The 20,752-nt window shown below is 41.1% G+C and overlaps 1 protein-coding gene across 5 annotated transcripts in view; it reads left to right on the plus strand.

The window, feature by feature from the left end:
- The window catches only part of RBMS3 (RNA binding motif single stranded interacting protein 3), a 785,524-nt gene that overhangs the window by 511,437 nt on the left and 253,335 nt on the right, over positions 1–20,752 (plus strand). For all 5 annotated transcript variants that reach the window (XM_068981964.1, XM_068981962.1, XM_068981967.1 and 2 more), the window contains exon 5: positions 51–208. In XM_068981964.1, the coding sequence (XP_068838065.1) occupies positions 51–208 (158 nt within the window). The remainder of the gene's footprint in view (positions 1–50; positions 209–20,752) is intronic.

Below are 20,752 nucleotides of genomic sequence, written 5' to 3' on the forward strand. Positions count from 1 at the left end.
TGTTTCTCAATATTCAGAACTTACCACATGTGTTTCTTTTTTTCCCTTAGCAACAAGAGCAAGACCCAACAAACCTTTACATATCAAATCTTCCCATTTCTATGGATGAGCAGGAACTTGAGAATATGCTGAAACCTTTTGGACATGTCATTTCCACAAGAATACTAAGAGATGCTAATGGAGTCAGCAGAGGCGTTGGCTTTGCCAGGTAAAACACCTGCTCTTTCCTAAGTATTCACTTTTAATTCCATCCCTTTATAGCATTAGAATAGTTCTGGAATGTAGAATATTCAAAGAAAAGTGGCTTGTCAAACTGACTCTGTATCTTTGCTTTGAGTTGGGGAATTCCAATGTAACTATAAATATGTTGTTCTTTCTAAAATATGTACACAGAATGTTTATATCTGTCACGTCATGATGAAATGCCTAACACATTCCCAGTCCTCTCTATGCCTATAGGTCAACAAAATCAGATGCTGTCTATCTCACTAAGGGTAATAAATGCTTAGAACCCCAAAGTCAAAGACCGCATGGGCTGAACAAAGCATCCACATGATTTATCATTGATTTCCAAAGCGCTAGATGGTAGAATTTCTCAGCCAGGGAAGAGAGAAGATTCAGAGAAACAGGAATTGTTGGGAAGTCCCAAGGAACTCAGAAATCTAAGAGGAGGTGAAGAGGGCATTTGCATTTAAGAGGCCCTTGCCGCGAGCTTTTGATGTTTTAATCAAAACAAAAAAGAACAAATTGCACTTTTCTCATTGTTGGAAAAAGACACGCAGTTTTCTTTTTAACTTTTAAGGGAATGTTTACCAAAGGGGATCTCAGCCAGAAATGGAGTTAAAATGGTTGTACCTGCTGTGCTTTCATGAAAAAAACAAAGTTAAGGAAACTGCAGAGAAAAAGAAACTGCTCAATGGCAAAGAAGAAAAGGAAAAGCTATGTCTCCACAGCTGGGTCTGTTTATGTGTCTTCAGCGGACTCAACGTGAATGAATGGATGGATGTTACATGTCATCTGGAAGCCAGCCCTTACAGACAGGCATGTCTGCCTGTGGGGAACCCCGGCATCTCTTGGAAAAAATCATCTCAAACCAACTTCTGTGAACACCCTTGGAAAGATAAGAAAACACAGTTGTTAACTAATCTCTACCTTGACTTCCTGGAGTTCATGGACCAAGTCTTAATGTCTACACAATATTCTACACATACTAGCCTGGGAGACCTCCACAGGATGCATGTCTTATGATTTGAAGAGAAGTCAGCAGAATGAAGAACATCTCCCAGACTTGAATATATTCACGAGGCATTTAAGTTTTCAGAACATTATTAACTGTTGATTTTAACGGTCAAGGCAGAGCTAATCGGATCGCCTGGGTCTCTGAAATTTGCCAATATAGTCACTCTTGGAGACGGTACCAGCTGCTCTTGGAGGCCTGGCAGTGCAGGATTCACTGAACACCTGCTATGCTCCACTTCACACAGCATATCCCTGCCCCCCCAAACCTCTCTCTAACAAATCAGTTTCTCCCTCATGTGTGCTCCTGCTGAGAAAGAAACGTTTCAAATTCATCAAGTGAACACCTTTTCCAAGAAGATCTATGTCTTTTTAAAATCATTTTTAAGCAAAAGATTTTTGGTACAAAGTATGAATATGTTAGTTTGTTCAGACAGTCATAGCAGAATTCAACAGACTAGTTGCCTTTAAACAACAGGCACATATTTTCTCTCAACTCTAGGGGCTAGAAGTTCAAGATCAAGGTGGCAGCAGGGTTTGCTTTCCTCTCTGCATTTTGTGCTAATAGATGGTCTTCTTTTCCTGTTTCTTCACTTAATCTGCCCTTTGTGTGTGTTCTTAATCTCTTGGTGTCTTCCCATCAGTCAGATTGAACTAGGATCCACCCATTATATATACACAATTTATAATCCAGTCTCCTAGAATAAACCATAATGGAAAAGAACATTTAAAAAAGAATGTATATATGTGTAAAACTGAGTCACTTTGCTGTGTAGCAGAGATTAATATAACAGTGTAAGCTAACTACACTTCAAGTAAAAAATAAATGAACTTAATATAAAAATGTTTATATATATACACACACACATCTTTATTCATCTATTGTTGATGGACACATAGTCCTTTCTACGTCTTGGTCATCATAAAAATACTACTATGAACATGTGGGTGCATGTATCTTTTTGAAATAATGTTTTTGCTTTCTTCTGATATATATATATATATATATATATATATGAATGGGATTGCTGGATCACATGGTATTTCTGTTTGTAGGTTTTGGAGGAATTTTCACTCTGTTTTGCAGTGTGTGTACCCACTGACACGCCCACAGTAGAGTACAGAGTTCCCTTTTCTCTACATCCTGCCAACATTTGCTATATGTGTCCTTTGATGATAGCCATCCTCATAGATGTGAGACAACATCACACTGAGGTTTTGATTTACAATTCTATGCTGATTTGTGATATGGAGCATCTTTTGTTTATTGGCCATCTCTACATCTTTTTTGTGAAAAATGTCTATTCAGGACTTCTGTCTGTTTCAAAATCTAGTAGTTGAGGTTTTGGATGTTGAGTTTTTTTTTAATATTGAATTTGTATGTTTGGATATTAAGCTCTAATCAGTCATATCGGTTGCAAATATTTTCTTAAATTCAGAAGGTTATCTTTTTGTCAATGGTTTCCTTTCCTGTGTAAAGTCTTTTAAGTTTAATAAGGACCCATTTTTTAATTTTGCTATTGTTTCCTTTGTCTTCAGTTCAGTTCAGTTCATTTCAGTCACTCAGTCGTGTCCCACTCTTTGCGACCCCATGAATCGCAGCACGCCAGGCCTCCCTGTCCATCACCAACTCCCGGAGTTCACTCAGACTCACGTCCATCGAGTCCGTGATGCCATCCAGCCATCTCATCCTCGGTCGTCCCCTTCTCCTCCTGCCCCCAATCCCTCCCAGCATCAGAGTCTTTTCCAATGAGTCAACTCTTCGCATGAGGTGGCCAAAGTACTGGAGTTTCAGCTTTAGTATCATTCTTTCCAAAGAAATCCCAGGGCTGATCTCCTTCAGAATGGGCTGGTTGGATCTCCTTGCAGTCCAAGGGACTCTCAAGAGTCTTCTCCAACACCACAGTTCAAAAGCATCAATTCTTTGGTGCTCATCTTTCTTCACAGTCCAACTCTCACATCCATACATGACCACTGGAAAAACCATAGCCTTGACTAGATGGACCTTAGTTGGCAAAGTAATGTCTCTGCTTTTGAATATGCTATCTAGGTTGGTCATAACTTTCCTACCAAGGAGTAAGCATCTTTTAATTTCATGGCTGCAGTCACCATTTGCAGTGATTTTGGAGCCCCCCAAAATAAAGTCTGACACTGTTTCCCCTGTTTCCCCATCTTTTTCCCATGAAGTGATGGGACCAGATGCCATAATCTTAGTTTTCTGAATGTTGGTTGAGCTTTAAGCCAACTTTTCACTCTCCTCTTTCACTTTCATCAAGAGGCTTTTCATTTTCTCTTCACTTTCTGCCATAAGGGTGGTGTCATCTGCATATATGAGGTTATTGATATATCTCCCAGCAATCTTGATTCCAGCTTATGCTTCTTCCAGCCCAGCATTTCTCAGGATGTACCCTGCATATAAGTTAAATAAGCAGGGTGACAATATACAGCCTTGACATACTTCTTTTCCTATTTGGAACCAGTCTGTTGTTCCATGTCCAGTTCTAACTGTTGCTTCCTGACCTGTATATAGGTTTCTCAAAAGGCAGGTCATATGGTCTGGTATTCCGGTCTCTTTCAGAATTTTCCACAGTTTATTGTGATCCACACAGTCAAAGGCTTTGGCATAGTCAATAAAGCAGAAATAGATGTTTTTCTGGAACTCTCTTGCTTTTTCCATGATCCAGCAGATGTTGACAATTTGATCTCTGGCTCCTCTGCCTTTTCTAAAACCAGCTTGAACATCGGGAAGTTCACGGTTCACGTATTGCTGAAGCCTGGCTTGGAGAATTTTGAGCGTTACTTTACTAGCACGTTGTGCAATTGTGCGGTAGTTAGCATTCTTTTGCATTGCCTTTCTTTGGGATTGGAATGAAAACTGACCTTTTCCAGTCCTATGGCCACTGCTGAGTGTTCCAAATTTGCTGGCATATTGTGTGCAGCACTTTCACAGCATCACCTTTCAGGATTTGAAATAGCTCAACTGGAATTCCATCACCTCCACTAGCTTTGTTCGTAGTCATGCTTCCTAAGGCTCACTTGACTTCACATTCCAGGATGTCTGACTCTAAGTGAGTGATCACACCATCGTGATTTTCTTGGTCATGAAGATCTTTTTTTGTACAGTTCTTCCATATATTCTTGCCACCTCTTCTTAATATCTTCTGCTCCTATTAGGTCCATACCATTTCTGTCCTTTATCGAGCCCATCTTTGCATGAAATGTTCCCTTGGTATCTCTAATTTTCTTGAAGAGATCTCTAGTCTTTCCCATTCTGTTGTTTTCCTTTATTTCTTTGCATTGATCACTGAGGAACGCTTTCTTATCTCTCCTTGCTATTCTTTGGAACTCTGCATTCAGATGCTTATATCCTTTGTCTTAGAATTATCCAAAAACAAACAAACAAACAAACAACTTGCTGTGATTTACATCAAAGAGTATTCTGTCTGTGTTTTTTTCTAGGACTTTTCGTGGTTTCTGGCCATACATTTAGGGCTTCAATACATTTTGTATATGGTGTGAGAAATTTTTTTAATTTCAATTTTTTTTTTTTACATGCGGCTGTTCAGGTTTCCCATCACTACTGTAGGTGAACTGACCATTATTTTGTGAATTTACTTCTGGGCTCTATTCTGCTCCACTGATCTATGTGTCTGTCTTTATGCCAGTACCTCACTCTTTTGATTTCTGTAGTTTTGTACTATAGCCTGAAGTCAGGGAACATAACACCTTCCAGATCTATTCTTCATTCTCAAGATTGTTTTGGCTATTTGGGGTCTTTTATGCATCCATAAAAAATTTAAAATTATCTGTCCTATTTCTGTGAAAACTGTTATTGATATTTTGATAGGGATTGCATTGAATCTATAGATTGCCTTAGGGTGCAGAGTGATTTTAACAGTATTAACTGTCTCCCAAGTTCTTTAATAATCTTTACAAACATTACCTTGAACTCTTTCTCAGGTAGATATCCACTTAATTTGTCTTCTGGGTTTCATCTTGTTCCTTCATTTGGAATATGCTCCTCTGTTGCCTGATTTTTCTTAAATTGCTATTTTATTTCTGTGTATCTGGTAGATTGGTTGTGTTTCCCAGCCTTGCAGGAGACATCCTGTGGGTGGTCTGGTAGTCATGGCTGGACCCAGTCCAGGTGATTATCAGGCCCTGGCCTTCAGAGAGGCTGCTGGATGGCGGGGATGGGTCATGAGGTGGCTAGCGGCAGAACCCAATGGGGCCCTGGGGCTGGCACTGGCGCCCTGTTGGATGAAGGCAGGGTCCAGGAATCCCAGGACGGGTGCCTGCCTACCAGTGAGTGAAAGAAAGTTAAAGTGTTAGTCATTCAGTGTGTCTGACTTTTTGTGATCCCACAGACTGTAGCCCACCAGCCTCCTCTCTCCATGGGATTCTCTGGGCAAGAATACTGGAGTGGGTTGCCATTTCGTCTTCCAGGGGATCTTCCTGACCCAGAGATTGAACCCACATCTGTCTTGTATGTCTTCTACATTGACAGCCAAGTTCTTTAGCACTCACACCACCTGGGAAGCAGCAAGTGAAGCCAGGCCCTACACCCATGCCATCTCACTGGTGGGCAGAGCCGTGTCCTGGGGTCTGGCCGTAGGGCCCAGGTATGGCTTCTGGGAGAGCGTGCTATGGGATATGGAGCGTCCTGAAGCCTGTGCTGGCCTTCTGGTCTGTGGGCCTGGACTGGTGCTGACCTGCTAAAGGGTGGGTGAGTCCTGCCATAGCAGGCAGCAGGGTTTTGTCGGTTGTCCTGGAACTGATGTGTGCCCTCTGATATGGCAGGCTGGATAGCAGAGTCCCTGGATGCTGGTTCCTAGGGATTCCAGGTCTGGTCCCTGCGTGTTAGTGTGAAGGACTGGGCCCCAGGACCTGTGGTAGACAGGGCTATGTCCAGGTGAGGCTGTGGGCTCAGAGGTTCTTGCAGTGCCTATTTGCTGGTGGATGGGGCTGTGTCCCATCCCAGTTAGTCAGGCTCCCAGTACTGGTGCCAACAGGCTGGTGAGTGGGGAGAGAGCTGAGTCCCAAGGCTAATATACTAGAGGAAGGCTTCCACTATGGCACGTTCCCGCACCAGTGTTATTAAGGCACAAAGAGCTCCCGGCTTCTGTATCCACAGGGGGAGGCCCAGTTGCCTCCTGTCCCTCCAGGGGACTCTCTAAGATCAGGGGTTGGGTCTGACTGAGGCTCCTTTCAAATGACTGCTTCCTCCCTGGTTCCTGGAGTGTGTGAAATTCTGTGTGCTCCCTTTAAGAGTGGAGTCTCTATTTCCTGCAGCCCTTTGTATGTCTAAAAGCAAGCCCCACTGGCCTTCAAACCTAGATGTTCTATGAGCTCCAGCTTGGGGAGTCTAATATGGGTTTCAGACCACTTGGTCCTTGGGAAGAACTTCTACAGTTGTAACTGCCTGCTCATTTATGGTAACCCGTGCCCATGGATGGACAAGGTTCTTGACTATGCCATGACTCTGTCCCTCCTGTTTCATTCTGGTTCCTTCTTCTTTTTTTTTTTTGGTTTGATTTTTTGAGTTAATTATTGGTTTATTATTATTATTCACATTCTATAATTATAGAAAAAATGAGGGCAAGAGAAATTAAAATCCTATATAAAATCTTACAGAAGATAAGCAGGAGAACCTACCTATAGGTTCAGGTACACATGAACAAAAGCCCGTGTTCTCAAAATCACAGGGATTATAGTGATTTTGGTGTGCTTCTAGGAGGAAGTGAACTCAGGGATTTTTTTTACACTTCTGTCTTGGGACAAAATTTCAGATGTGGTTCTTTTTTCCTTAATTAATTAATTTATTTAATTATTTATTTTTACTTTATTTTACTTTACAATGCTGTATTGGTTTTGCCATACATTGACATGAATCCACCACGGGTGTACATGTGTTCCCAAACATGAACCCCCCTCCCACCTCTCTCCCCAGGGTCATCCCCATGCACCAGCCCCTAGCATCCTGTATCCTGCATCGGACGTAGACTGGCGATTCGTTTCTTACATGATAGTATTGAAGGATAATTGCTTTACAATAGTGTGTTGGTTTCTGCTATATGGCATCGTAAATCAGCTATAGGTAAACACATGTCCCCTCCCTTCTGAAACTCCCTCCCATCCTTTCCCACCTCTTTAGGTTGTCAGAGAGCCCCAGTCTCAGTTCCCTGAGGCAATCAACAAATTCCCACTGGCTGTCTACTTTACCTATGGTAGTGTATAAGTTTCCATGCTTCTCTCTCCAGAAGCTCTTGAGATCCTGAGATTCCTTCAACTCGAAAGACAGCCCCTCATTATTATTTTACTTGCAAGCTATACATTCATCTTCTTTGAAAATCACTTCTTCAGAGTAAAGGTGGTATCTTCGTTTTATATTTAAACCACTGAACTTCAAAGCATTGATTTGAACACCAGCAGGGTGCAGAGACAGCACAATTACAGGCTTTTTAAAGTTCCAGAAGCACTAGATAGTGTCTGAAATTACAGACCTTTTATTTTATTTTATTATTTTGTTTTTCCATTCTTGTAACATAAAACAATTTTGTAAGATCCACCCCGCTGCAGGCAGCATTTTATAGCCAAGTCATAAACTCCTACAAACAAAAGTTTATGGTGGGAATGCTGATAGTCAGACAGTCAAGAGCCACTGCTGCAGAGCGGGCGGGTGCCAACAGGCTACCTTGCCTTCCAGCATGAGGATCTGAGCATAAATCAGCCCGGGTCTGGAGGGACAGGACTGTGTGTTCACGTTATCCATTTCCCATTTCCAGAAACATGAGACCGTTTGTCTAACAAAAATCACATTGAAAGAGTGTAATGAGGGGCCAGGAAAGAGTGACCCAAAATGGAGAAGGGATGAGGAGTGAATGTTCACAATTAATCCAGCTTCAACATCTGGAACAGAGACCCTCTTTAAGGAGTGTCTTTACTGCTCCCTTGTGAGCTAGAGAGCGTGAGAGACTGCTGAGCACAGAGACCTTTCTATTTTGCAGTTTTTTTCACCTCTCTCAGTCCTCTTAATTTGATTCTCATAGAGTTTTGTTTGAATGACTTTTAACATCTGGGCAACCCTGTGTTCTATCGCTTCCTACCAAACAGGCAAGTTTTACAAGTAAATCATTTCAGTTCTTCTTTCTTTTCACTAAGTTAAAAAAAAAAAAAAATCATGGTTATAGGAAGACAAATATCAGCCTGACTATTAAAAATCAGGATAAGTGGATTAAAATATCATTTTTGTAGTTTCTTTTAATTACTTTAATTATCATTGAAATTTTATTCACTTATTTTCCTTTCCCTGATACTTCGTACTCCCTATCTTTTCTCACCAATAAACATAAAGAAAATGAAGAAATTTTTTTAAATTACAAGGCAAATGCCAATACGTCTTTTTAGGCAACTCTACGATGCTTTAAAATGACCATCAAGCTTATCTAAATGTGATTTTATTGTCTGGGATATGTTTTGATTCCATCTACCTTAATTGCATCTTTGTGTTAATATTTCTCCCTTGCTGTTTTGGCAATTCACTTACCATCATTCTCTCAAATGCATGGAACTAGGAAATCAAGTTTGAGCAGAGAAAATCTCTAAAATGTAAACTTAGTGATTACTAACCTCCAAACTACAGCTGTGTTTGCACAGAAACAGGTTAGAATTGTGTTTGCTGAGGTTGAAAAGAAGGAGGACTGTTATTCCTTTTGGTAATTTTAATTCCTCTCTCAATTGCCAGCAGATGTGATCCAAGGAGGAGAAAACCCCTGGTCCAGCCTCTAGCTCTTTATCTCTATTCTTGTTTTTGTGCTTGTCTTCCTCTCTGTCTTCACATTGCCTCTATCTTTCTGTCTTTTAACATCAGAAAATCATGGTCATCGCTAAAGAAGGCAAAACACTGTCCTACTTTGCCATATATTTGGTCTCTAGGTTTCAAAACCCAAATCAATCAATCTATCAACTAAACAAACAAATGGCTTAAATTGCACTGGATAATTTCTGGGCTTCCATCTTGCTGTATACATGATTTTATAAAAACATAGAGAAGGAGAAAAACCGTACAGTTTCTTGTTTTATTATGCTGAAATTGGAATAACGTTATTCCCAAGACAGAGTTGGTGGAATGAGAGAAGGCGTCTGAGTATTATTCACCCTGTGAGACTAAAATTGGAGAACTTTGTTACCTTGGAGTTGGAAATGGGGGCCATTCCTTGTGCTCAGGGACTGTAAGATCTCTTCACCCTCTACCTGCTCTAAGTACAAACCATGACAGCCACTCTTGGACCCTGAGGTTGTGGGGATTTCAGGTAGGCTGTTAGTTTCCAGTCAATAGAGAGAAGTACTTTGCAGTATCATTTGGAAGACATGTGTGACTGTCTTTTATTTAATATCCTCCCTACGTGCTCTGCTCTCTGTGAGCTGGAGCATCCTAACATGAGCGCTTCCCCGGTGGCTCAGTGGTAAAGACTCTGCCTGCCAGTGCAGAAGACTTGGGTTTGATCCTTGGGTCAGGAAGCTCCCCTGGAGAAGGAAATGGCAATCCACTCCAGTATTCTTACCTGGAAAATCCCATGGACAGAGAAGCCTGGCAGGCACAGTCCATGGGGTCACAAAAGGGTCAGACATGACTTACCGATTGAACAACGATACCGTCCATGAAGTGCAGTTATACACATGGCTTTATGGGTCAGAAATCACTTAGCTTGCATCTTTGTTCTGTTCTTCCTATATGTGTCCTTGGGCTAGTTAAACTCTCTAGCTTCCCTTCCTGTTATGTAAAATGCATTCATTCATACATTCATTCAGTTCACCCATTAAATATGTGGGTACTACTAATATACCAGTGTGAAAGCATTAGTTGCTCAGTCATGTCCAACTCTTTCTGACACAATGGACTGTAGCCTGCCAGGCTCTTCTGTCCACGGGATTCTCCAGGCAAGAATCCTGGAGTGGGTAGCCATTGCCTTCTCCAATATGCCAGTAATTATTCCATATGTGATCATTAGAGATACACATACAGACAAAAAAGTCTCCTTTCACTGACTGGTATTCTGCTGGATTTGGGGACACGATAAGTATTCATCAAATATAAAATATCAAATGATGAATATTAACAGTAATGTTACAAAAACAAAATAAAGCATATGGGTTCTATAGCGAGTGTGAAAAAAAATGAGAGGCTTGAGGTCGAGGACAGGAAAGCCCTTGGAGGAGAGAGCTTTAACCTAAGATGCAAATGATGAGAAAGAACCAGCATGAGAGTCCCTGATGGACCCCGAGAGGAAAGCTCCATCCCAGAAAAGGAAAGGGAGGATAGTCAAGGTCAGGCCAAGTTCCGCATGATTGGGAAAGAGAAAAAAAAAATTTAAAAAAAAGGAGAAGAGAAAAACAGAAGAGATATGTAACAGATAGTAATACCTAGTAATGAAATATGGCTACAGCTCAAAGAGACTCATCAAAAGTGATAATATAGTCCAGTTGGATTAAATGGTGAGACCTGAACATTCTACTTATCAATTCCTTCTTTATCTCAATTTTGATTTTGAATTGATTGCTTTTCCATTCTCTTCACCATGTTCCTTTTGAAAACATTGGTAATAAATAGTGAAAAGATAAATTTAGATTATGATGCATCCAGACAAGGATGTTGCCTAGGGGCAGGCAGGTATTCTGAAATAAGCAGCTCCCAGACTAAGTATAAGTAAGCATTTTTTCTTCCATTTATCTTGAAAGACACAGCCTCATGTATAATTTTGTTCCTGATTGTTCATAGTTTTACGAGGTAGCCATCAGTGTGCTGGCTGGAAACAGAGTTTCATTCCAAATAATCTAACTGAAGATCCTGATGTGGGGGAGTCTTTACAGAGGGTTGACAAAGCTAAGGGAACTGATGAAGGGAAGCTGAGATACCCAGCGATGAACAGGAGCAAGCCTTTGCCCCCCAGAGAGAAGAAAACAGGTGGAGGCATGTGCCCCGAGTCCAGGGAGACCCAGGGCCTCGCAGGAGGGACTGCCTGGAGGCACCATAGACAGGGAGGGGTGTAACCTCTGCCAGACAGACATGGCATCAGAGCAGAAAGGATGAATAAGACCAGCCGGACCTCTGTTTCCAACCATCTCATCCTCTGTCATCCCCTTTTCATCCTGCCCTCAATCTTTCCCAGAATCAGGGTCTTTTCCAATGAGTCAGTTCTTCACATCAGATGGACAAAGTATTGGAGTTTCAGCTTTAGCATCAGTCCTTAAAAGGAATATTGAGGATTGATTTCTTTTAGGATGGGCTGGTTTGATCTCCTTGAAGTCCAAGGGACTTTCAAGAGTCTTCTCCAACACCACAGTCCAAAAGTGTCAATTCTTTAGCACTCAGCTTTCATTATAGTCCAACTCTCACATCCATACATGGCTACTGGAAAAACCATAGCTTTCACTAGACAAACTTTTGTTGGCAAAGTAATGTCTCTGCTTTTTAGTTTGCAGTCTAGGTTAGTCATAGATTTTCTTCCAAGAAGCAATTGTCTTTTAATTTCATTGCTGCACTCACCATCTGCAGTGATTTTGGAACCCCCCAAAATAAAGTCTGTCACTGTTTCCATTGTTTCCCCATCTATTTTCCATGAAGTGATGGAACCAGATGCCATGATCTTAATTTTCTGAATGTTGAGTTTTAAGCCAAACTTTTCACTCTCCTCTTTCATTTTCATCAAGAGGCTCTATATTCTTCTTCACTTTCTGCCATAAGGGTGGTGTCATCTGCATATCTGAAGTTATTGATATTTCCCTTGGCAAACTTGATTCCAGCTTGTGCTTCTTCCAGCCCAGCATTTCTCAGGATGTACTCTGTATATAAGTTAAATAAGCAGTGACAATATACAGCCTTGACATACACCTTTTCCAATTTGGAATCAGTCTGTTGTTCCATGTCCAGTACGAACTGTTGATTCTTGACCTGCATACAGATTTCTTAGGAGGCAGGTAAGGTGGTAGTCCCATCTCTTGAAGAATTTTCCACAGTTTATTGTGATCCACACAGTCAAAAGCTTTGGCATAGTCAATAAAGCAGAAGTAGATGTTTTTCTTGAACTTTGTTGCTTTTTTGATGATCCAGCAGATGTTGGCAATTTGATCTCTGGTTCCTCTGCCTTTTCTAAATCCAGCTTGAACCTCTGGAAGTTCACAGTTCACATATTGCTGAAGCCTGGCTTGAAGAATTCTGAGCATTACTTTTCTAGTGTGTGAAATGAGTGCAATTGTGTGGTAGTCTGAGCATTCTTTGGTATTGCCTTTCTTTGAGTTGGAATGAAAATGGACCTTTTCCAGTCCTGTGGCCATTGCTGAGTTTTCCAAATTTGCTGGCATATTGAGTGCAGCACTTTCACAGCATCATCTTTCAGGATTTGAAATAGCTCACCTGGAATTTCATCACCTCCAGTAGTTTTGTTCGTAGTGATACTTCCTAAGGCTCACTTGACTTCACATTCCAGGGTGTCTGGCTCTAGGTGAGTGATCACCCCATCATGGTTATCTGGGTCATAAAGATGTTTTTATATAGGTCTTCAGTGTATTCTTGCCACCTCTTCTTAATAGCTTCTGCTTCTTTTAGGTCCATACCATTTCTGTCCTTTATTGTGCCCATCTTTGCATGAAATATTCCCTTGGTATCTCTAATTTTCTTGAAGAGATCTCTAGTCTTTCCCATTCTATTGTTTTCCTCTGTTTCTTTACATTGATCACTGAAGAAGTCTTTCTTATCTCTCCTTACTATTCTTTGGAACTCTGCATTCAAATGGATTTATCTTTCCTTTTCTCCTTTGCCTTTCACTTCTCTTCTTTTCACAGGTATTTCTAAGGCCTCCTCAGACAACCATTTTGCCTTTTTGCATTTATTTTTCTTGAGGATGGTCTTGATCCCCGTCTCCTGTACAAGGTCACGAACCTCCATCCATAGTTCTTCAGGCACTCTATCAGATCTAATCTCTTAAATCTATTTGTCACTTCTACTGTATAATTCTAAGGGATTTGATTTAGGTTAAACCTGAATGGTCTAGTGGTTTTCCCTACTTTCTTCTATTTCAGTCCGAATTTGGCCATAAGGAGTTCATGATCTGAGCCACATTCAGCTCCCGGTCTTATTTTTGCTGACAGCATAGAACTTCTCCATCTTTGGCTGCAAAGAGTATAGTCAATCTGATTTCATTGTTGATGGTTGAACTCAAAGCTCTAGCCCCTCAGCCATCCCCAGACATTGAAGGATGGACCCCAAAGCTCTAGCCCTCTAATTATAGGGTCCTTCTGTTGTCCAGCCCTGTCCTAACACTATCTAGGGGTTCCGCCTTGAGTCATCTTATTAACACAAACTCAGTTTTGGTTGAAAGTGGTTCATTATGAGTAGCAGAAGACACTTCTATCACTCATTTCTATCCCCAGAATTGTAGGAGTCCTATGCTAGGAATCCAGGACAGAGACCAAATTTATTTTTGCTATGCCATTGTTGTCATGCAAAAAATATCTCATTTTTCATTTTTTCCTTTCTCTTGAAAGAGGAATGAGGCATTCAGATCTTCATGTGAATTCTCTCAATCTTTAGATGTTGAGAGTCATTTCAAATTTTTCTGAAACTCTTTGCAGCCCAAGCAAATCTATGTGAGGGCTGGATTTGGCCCATGGTCTCCAGTTTGGGGTGACCTGATGCCAAACTTCAGAATAGTCTTTTTTAACCCTGGCTGCACACTGGAATCACCTGGGTAGCTTTGAAAAATTTGTGCCTGGACTTCACATCAAAGCATTTGAGCCAGAAACTCCAGGACTGGGTCCCAAACATTGGTAGCAAAAAAAGAAAATATAGTTCCCTAATCATTTTAAGGGATCCACAGAGGATAAGATAGTTAGATGGCATCACCAATTCAATGAATATGAGTTTGAGCAACCTCCAGGAGATGGTGAAGGACAGGGAAGCCTAGCATGCTGCAGTCCATGGAGTCACAAAGATTTGGACCTGACTGAACAACTGAACAACAGCTAATCATTTTAATATACAGTCATGTTTTAAATAAGCCTTTTCAAATTTGGGAATAAATTTAGTTTTATTTCTAGAGCGTACAGAAAGAGCTCTTTACAAAGAGCATACACAGGTTTTATATACCCTATATCCAATTTTTCCCATTGTCAACACTTTGCATTACCATAACATATTTGTCAGAATTAATAAACTGATATCAGTACAGTATTATTAACTAAACTTCAGAGTTTATATGAATTTCACCAATTTTTCCACTGATAATCCCCTTTCTGTTCCAGAATCTGGTCTCTGGTACCATTTTGCCTTTGGTTGTCTTTTTCATCAGTCTTCTCTGGTCTCCGACAGCATCTCAGACTTTCCTTGTTTTCCATGAGTAGTCCCAGCAAGGTATCCTGAAAAATGTCTCCAGATCTAGGTTTCGGTGATGTTTATTTCATGATGGGATCCATGTTATGTCTAAGTTTTGGAAAGAATACCACAGCAGTGAAGTACCGTTCTCATTATATCAGCTCAGGGTATAATTTCCATTTCTGAGAACACCTGCTCTAGTCATTGGTGGCTGCATGACATGGGGATGGCAGGACCCACCCAGCTTCAACAAGATGAAAGCAGATCAGTGCAGGAAATCGGGAGGGATGACAGGAGGCCAGCCATGGAGCCCCATTTCTTCCAAACAAGCCACTGGACTGAGCGTCAAGGGCTGAAGATCCTTTGCAGGCTCACCCAACAACTCGACTTTAGAGAGTCATCACCTTGTTCCTCTGTGTCATGTAAAAGTTGATATCTGAGGCTATATCTAGTCCTGAATATATGTGATTTTGCATTCTATCATGTATACTATCATGTAAGAATTGAATCGCCAGTCCACGTCTGACGCAGGATACAGCATGCTTGGGGTTGGTGCATGGTGATGACCCACTGAGATGTTATGGGGAGGGAGGTGGGAGGGGGGTTCATGTTTGGGAACACATGTAAGAATTAAAGATTTTAAAATTAAAAAAAAATAAAACTAAATTAAAAAAAAATTAAAAACTTCAGAGTGGGTTTTCATGACCCAAATGTTGTCCACAGCTCCATTCCATAAGAGGAATGTGCTGTGATGCTAAGCAAGGAGCCACCAAGATGTCAGCCACCACCTGTCTCAAAGAGAAGAGACAGGAAGGCCAGTCTGTGCATGACGTGTCGTTTATGACTTTTGTCTCTTAAGGATGTCAAGCACCTCAAAGGAAGAAGACAAATTGCAAAAACAGAAGGAAATTCAACTCCTTCACCCCTCTTTCTTCCTGAAACTCACTATGATTCCTTCTGTTACTAGGGTTTAAGAAGCCAATGACATAATTTGCTTTTTTCCAAAATTCTTTTCATGTTGACCCTTTCCATAAATCTTACTGGAAGCAAAGGTGACTGGCTTGCAAAGCTGTGTAAGTCTAAGTCACCAATAAGTTGTACAAATCTTATGATTGCAAAACCACAAAAATTTCACAATAGTGGAAGCCTCTCATTAACCATCATAAACGACAGCGCGAATTTGTCTTAACTGCCTGCATAATCGTGCTTATTGCTTCAAAATAATAAACTGAGAGATTCTCCATGGAGGTGAGACAGATAGGCTGAAAATGGTTTTATACAATGCTTTTCCACCTCTGTGTGTTACGTCTGGCCCTGATATTGAAGCAGGCTCTCATCGGATGTAATCTGCCTGTGAGGATTGCATTGGCTATGAAATGAGTACCTCCTAATAGTTGTTAAAAAAAGAACTTTTCTCGAAGTCACAATTCGGTGGTGCATTTCAAATGAATGAAGGCAGGTTCCTAGGCACAGAGACAAGAAAGAATGTCAAACAGGACCTTTAATGTGTGTTTCTATTTAAACATCAGACCTAACAGAAAACCCTGAGGCTTTGTACAGTGATTGGAGCCTTGTAGGAACCTAATTAATGCATTGACGGGTGAGTGGTTGGCTGGCACTCGAGCTCTTCTGAGGGATGTGAGAGGGTTCAGGTACCAGCTAGACAGAATGGATGCAGTGGCCCATCCAAAGGGGCCTGGTCAGGCAGCTTTGTCTGGCATGCTGCCTTTTCAGACCCACTTGATAAGGCTTGGGTCACTTTCAAGTGGAGCACGTGCCAGATTGCAGATGGCTTGGGCTGGCATTTCAAATATGCTAACTGTGAAACTGGAGAAGAAAATGGGCACATTTTTCCTAAGGTGGCCCTTCAAATGCAGTCTCTCCCCCAGAGCTTGTGGGGGAGCCTCTCCACTCCCTCCTCAGTGGTTATCTTTGCCTTGTTAAAATGTGCCCTGTATATAAAAATGAAATTGTCACTTCTGGGTGGTGCCGCATAACGTGGTTTGACACTCAGTGCCAGCAGCTACAGAAAACAGATCTTTATTGCATTTATTCCTTCAGAGACAAGAGTCTCTAAAGATTCCTGCAGACATTCACTCAGTTAAATCAGAGTGAGCGCTGTGTGCTGCTGTCTTGCGTTCACACCAGCAGCCCCCACCTGGCTTGATGGTACTGTAAAATAGTCTCAAGCAAAGACGATCATACTATTAACCAGAAGGAGAGATGGGAGCCTTTCAGACCAGGTGGGTGGACTGGATGAAGGCCCCTGACTTTCTTCTCTGATTTCCTCTTCAGTCCCCGAATCTTATTTTGTGGCATTAACAAGCTCACACACAACTAACCCCCATCCAGATTCAGTGTTCATTTAGAATTTCATGTCATTTTCAAGACAAAGAGGAAGGGTTTGATTTGTAGGACTCTGGCAAGCAAGCTTTAGATTCTTAACTGCCTTTTATCTAGATGAGTACCCGGAGAGAGATTGAGCAGGGAGGGGGCCCTGGGGCATAAGCTTTTCATTCTGGTGCTCTCCTGGAATAAAAATTCCATAAAGTAACATCTGTAGTAATTAAGGGCTTACATTTCCTTTCCCATTCATGTCTCTGCTTGGAGGGAAGGTTATCTTCCCTAAGAGACAATGGAGAGTTGGTCCTGTGGGCAGAGAGGAAGCAGAATTTGAATTCTTTTGTTCCTAGAAATGGAAGTTTCCTACTTAAAAGAAATAAATAAAAATAACAAGTTGGAAGATGTGAAATATTCCCCTGGAAAGAAAACATGAATGAGTTAGCAAAATTGTACTTAGCTGCTTCTCAGTATTTGGAATAGGGAATGGTTCATCTTGTCTTTCTAATCCAAATATCCTCCGATTTTGGGAAATCTGTTGTTGAGTTAAAAAACAATAATGAGAGAGCTGCAATTTAAGTTTTATTTGGGGGCAAATTGAGGACGGCAGCCGAGGACCAGTACCTCAGGTAGCTCTGGGACACTGCTCCAAAGATGTAGAGGGAAAGGTCGGTATAAATGTGATCTTGGTGAAGGGGCATCATATGCTATCAAGCATACATTTTTTGCAGATTTTGCTAGTTACAAGGAGCAGTCATCTCCATAATAGATTTCAGTGCTTTTGTAGATATGAGGAGATAGCATTGGGCTAATAACATCAATTCCTGAAACTAACTGTCTGAAGACTTATCCTGTCCGTTTTTCTTCCAGCACAGGGCGCCTCATTTCTGCTCTTCACCCTGAGCTCCTTTCAGGGGTGTCTGAAAGTCAGCAGCTGCAGCAACACCTGATCTAAATCTTGTGGAGTTAGATGGCAAGTGCCAGTTTGTAGTTGACACTGTGATTAAACATTGGACAAAATGCCATTTTTGTTTTTATTAACTAAAATTGTATATTATTAAGCTTAAAGAGTTTTACTTTTGCATTTGAACACAAAAATGAGTCACTCTTCAGATGTTCTTCAAATAATGCTATATGGATCCACTGGGCATCTGAATCATGAATATTATGTCAAATTAATTTCCTGTGCTTTCTTGTCTTAGCAGGACCAGCTATGTAAATTGTGAGTCCTAGTGAAAATTAAAAATAGAAGACCCCCTTGTTTAAAATGTATTGACAGTGACAGCTGAGCTTTAAATCGAGTGAAGTTTTCCAGGCTCAGGGCTCCAATAATGCATAGGTCTCATGCCCTTGACATCAGTCCTGCTCTGGTTCACCATCTGTATCAATGCAGAAAAATGTGCATCTTCTCTAGGTTTCCTAGGAATGTATGTACCGTCAAAAATATTCTTTTTAAAATTTGAATCATAAAATAATTAGAGCACCCCAGGTGGAATGTGCTTTTGAAAACATCTTCAAATAGAGGTGCTATATGATCCAGCAATACCACTCCTGGGCATATATCCAGAGAAAACCACAATTCAAAAAGATACATGCACCCCAGTGTTTACTCAGCGCTATTTGCAATAGCCAAGACACAGATGCCGCCTGCATGTCCATTGACAGAGGAAGGGGTAAAGAGGATGTGGTACAAATATACAATGGAATGTTACTCGGCCATAAAAAAGAATGAAATAACGCCATTGGCAGCAACATGGATGAAGCTAGAGATGACCATCCTAATAAAAGCAAGCCAGATCAGTTCAGTTTAGTTCAGTCGCTCAGTCGTGTCCGACTCTTTGTGACCCCATGAATCGCAGCACGCCAGGCCTCCCTGTCCATCACCATCTCCCGGAGTTCACTCAGACTCACGTCCATCGAGTCAGTGATGCCATCCAGCCATCTTATCCTCTGTCATCCCATTCTCCTCCTGCCCCCAATCCCTCCCAGCATCAGTGTCTTTTCCAATGAGTCAACTCTTCGCATGAGGTGGCCAAAGTACTGGAGCTTCAGCTTTAGCATCATTCCTTCCAAAGAAATCCAGATAGAGAAAGACAAAAAAAATGATACAAATAAACTTACATGTAAAACAAGTAGAGTCACAGACATAGAAAACAAACTTATGGTTACAGGGGGAAAAGCATAAAGGGATAAATTAGGAGTTAATAAATACACACTATTATATATAAAATAAATAAACAACAAGGTCCTACTGTGTAGCACAATAAATATATGTAATATTTTCTAATCACAAAATCCTAAAGGAAATCAATTTCCTTTAGGATTGGCTGGTTTCATTTCCTTCAGGGTGACTCTGCATGGCATGGCTCATAGCTGCATTGTGTTACTTTTTTTTTTTAATTTTTACCCCTTCTGTTTGCCATGAAGTGATGGGACTGGAATCTATGATCTTAGTTTTTTGAATATAACTGAATCACTTTGCTCTGCATCTGAAACTAACACAACAGTATAAATCAACTAAATTAAAAAAAAAAAAAGTCCTTAAGTTGATAACTCAAATGCACCTGCCTCAGCTCTCAGCTTATCTCCAGGAGTTTCCCCAGTGAAACTCCATCCAGCCCCACGGCTCTGCTCACTCTGCCCCATCTACAGGTACATGACCTTCCACCTGCCTACCCCGGACTCCTGCCCTAGTTATTTCTCCAGTGGCGTTTCTGGCCTCCTGTGCACACTTCTCAGAGTTTTTCTGGCTGTAATTCCTTTCGCATTGGAATTCCTGTAACTGTAATAAATGTATAACTCATCTGGCAGTTGTTTAGATATATTTTTTCCATTTCTTGTTTACTCTGCATGTGATACGATCATGAAAACACATATAATATTTGGATGCACAAAAGTTTAACAAATTGTGTCAAAGGGCTTCATTCCAAGAGAGCTCATATTATTGACAAAATAGAGCAGAAAATCCAAAATTACACACTTTGCCTTTTAGACAAATTTTGTACATTTCATACATATTCTTTTCTATGTATGCATGCCATTTCTTAAGTCTATTTTTCCTCTCATGTACCATTCATGGGCATAATTTCTTTTGAATAGAAATGACCCTTTAATTTTTACCTTTCCCACCCAATTTTACCAAATAATAAAGGTCAGATATAGTTAAAATTTAGGAATGTTGCTGATACTATTCTACTTAGGAGATGGCAAGACTGCTAATGTTGACTGTGATGTAGTGTTAGTTGCTCCGTCATGTCCGACTCTTTGCAACCCCATGGACTGTAGCCCACCAGGCTCCTCTGTCCATGGGGATTCTCCAGGCAAGAATACTGGAGTGGGTTGCTCTTCCCTTCTCCAGAGGACCTTCCTGACCCAGGGATCGAACCCAGTTCTCCTGCACTGCAGGAAGATTCTTTACAGTCTGAGCTACAGAGAAGTTCTTCTTTGTCTTTTAGCCACCTCCATTTTGGACTGCTTCTTCCTATTCTAACTACCTAACATTCCCCCCAAGAGATGGGAGGCCCAATTCTTTGGGAATAAGGAAGTCGAGGTCTCTCTGGCTACTTCCTGCTGAGCTGGAACAGCGAGGGGCATTGCGACTCCCCCTCTTGCTAGTCTCAAGCCTCATAGTCCTTATAGTGGTGTCCATCTAAGGGTGAGGGATATTTTCCATGGTTGGGTTTAGTTTTATATATCCTTGTTGAGTGGGCATGGCAAGTTGTAGTTTGTTGACCTTAACTGGAGGTCTTCTGGATTCTGAGACTGAGCTGCCTGAGCTTTCTGCTAAGTATGTTTTTGTTGCCTCCG

Source organism: Capricornis sumatraensis, chromosome 10 (genome assembly GCF_032405125.1).
Source record: "Capricornis sumatraensis isolate serow.1 chromosome 10, serow.2, whole genome shotgun sequence".
Taxonomy (NCBI): domain Eukaryota; kingdom Metazoa; phylum Chordata; class Mammalia; order Artiodactyla; family Bovidae; genus Capricornis; species Capricornis sumatraensis.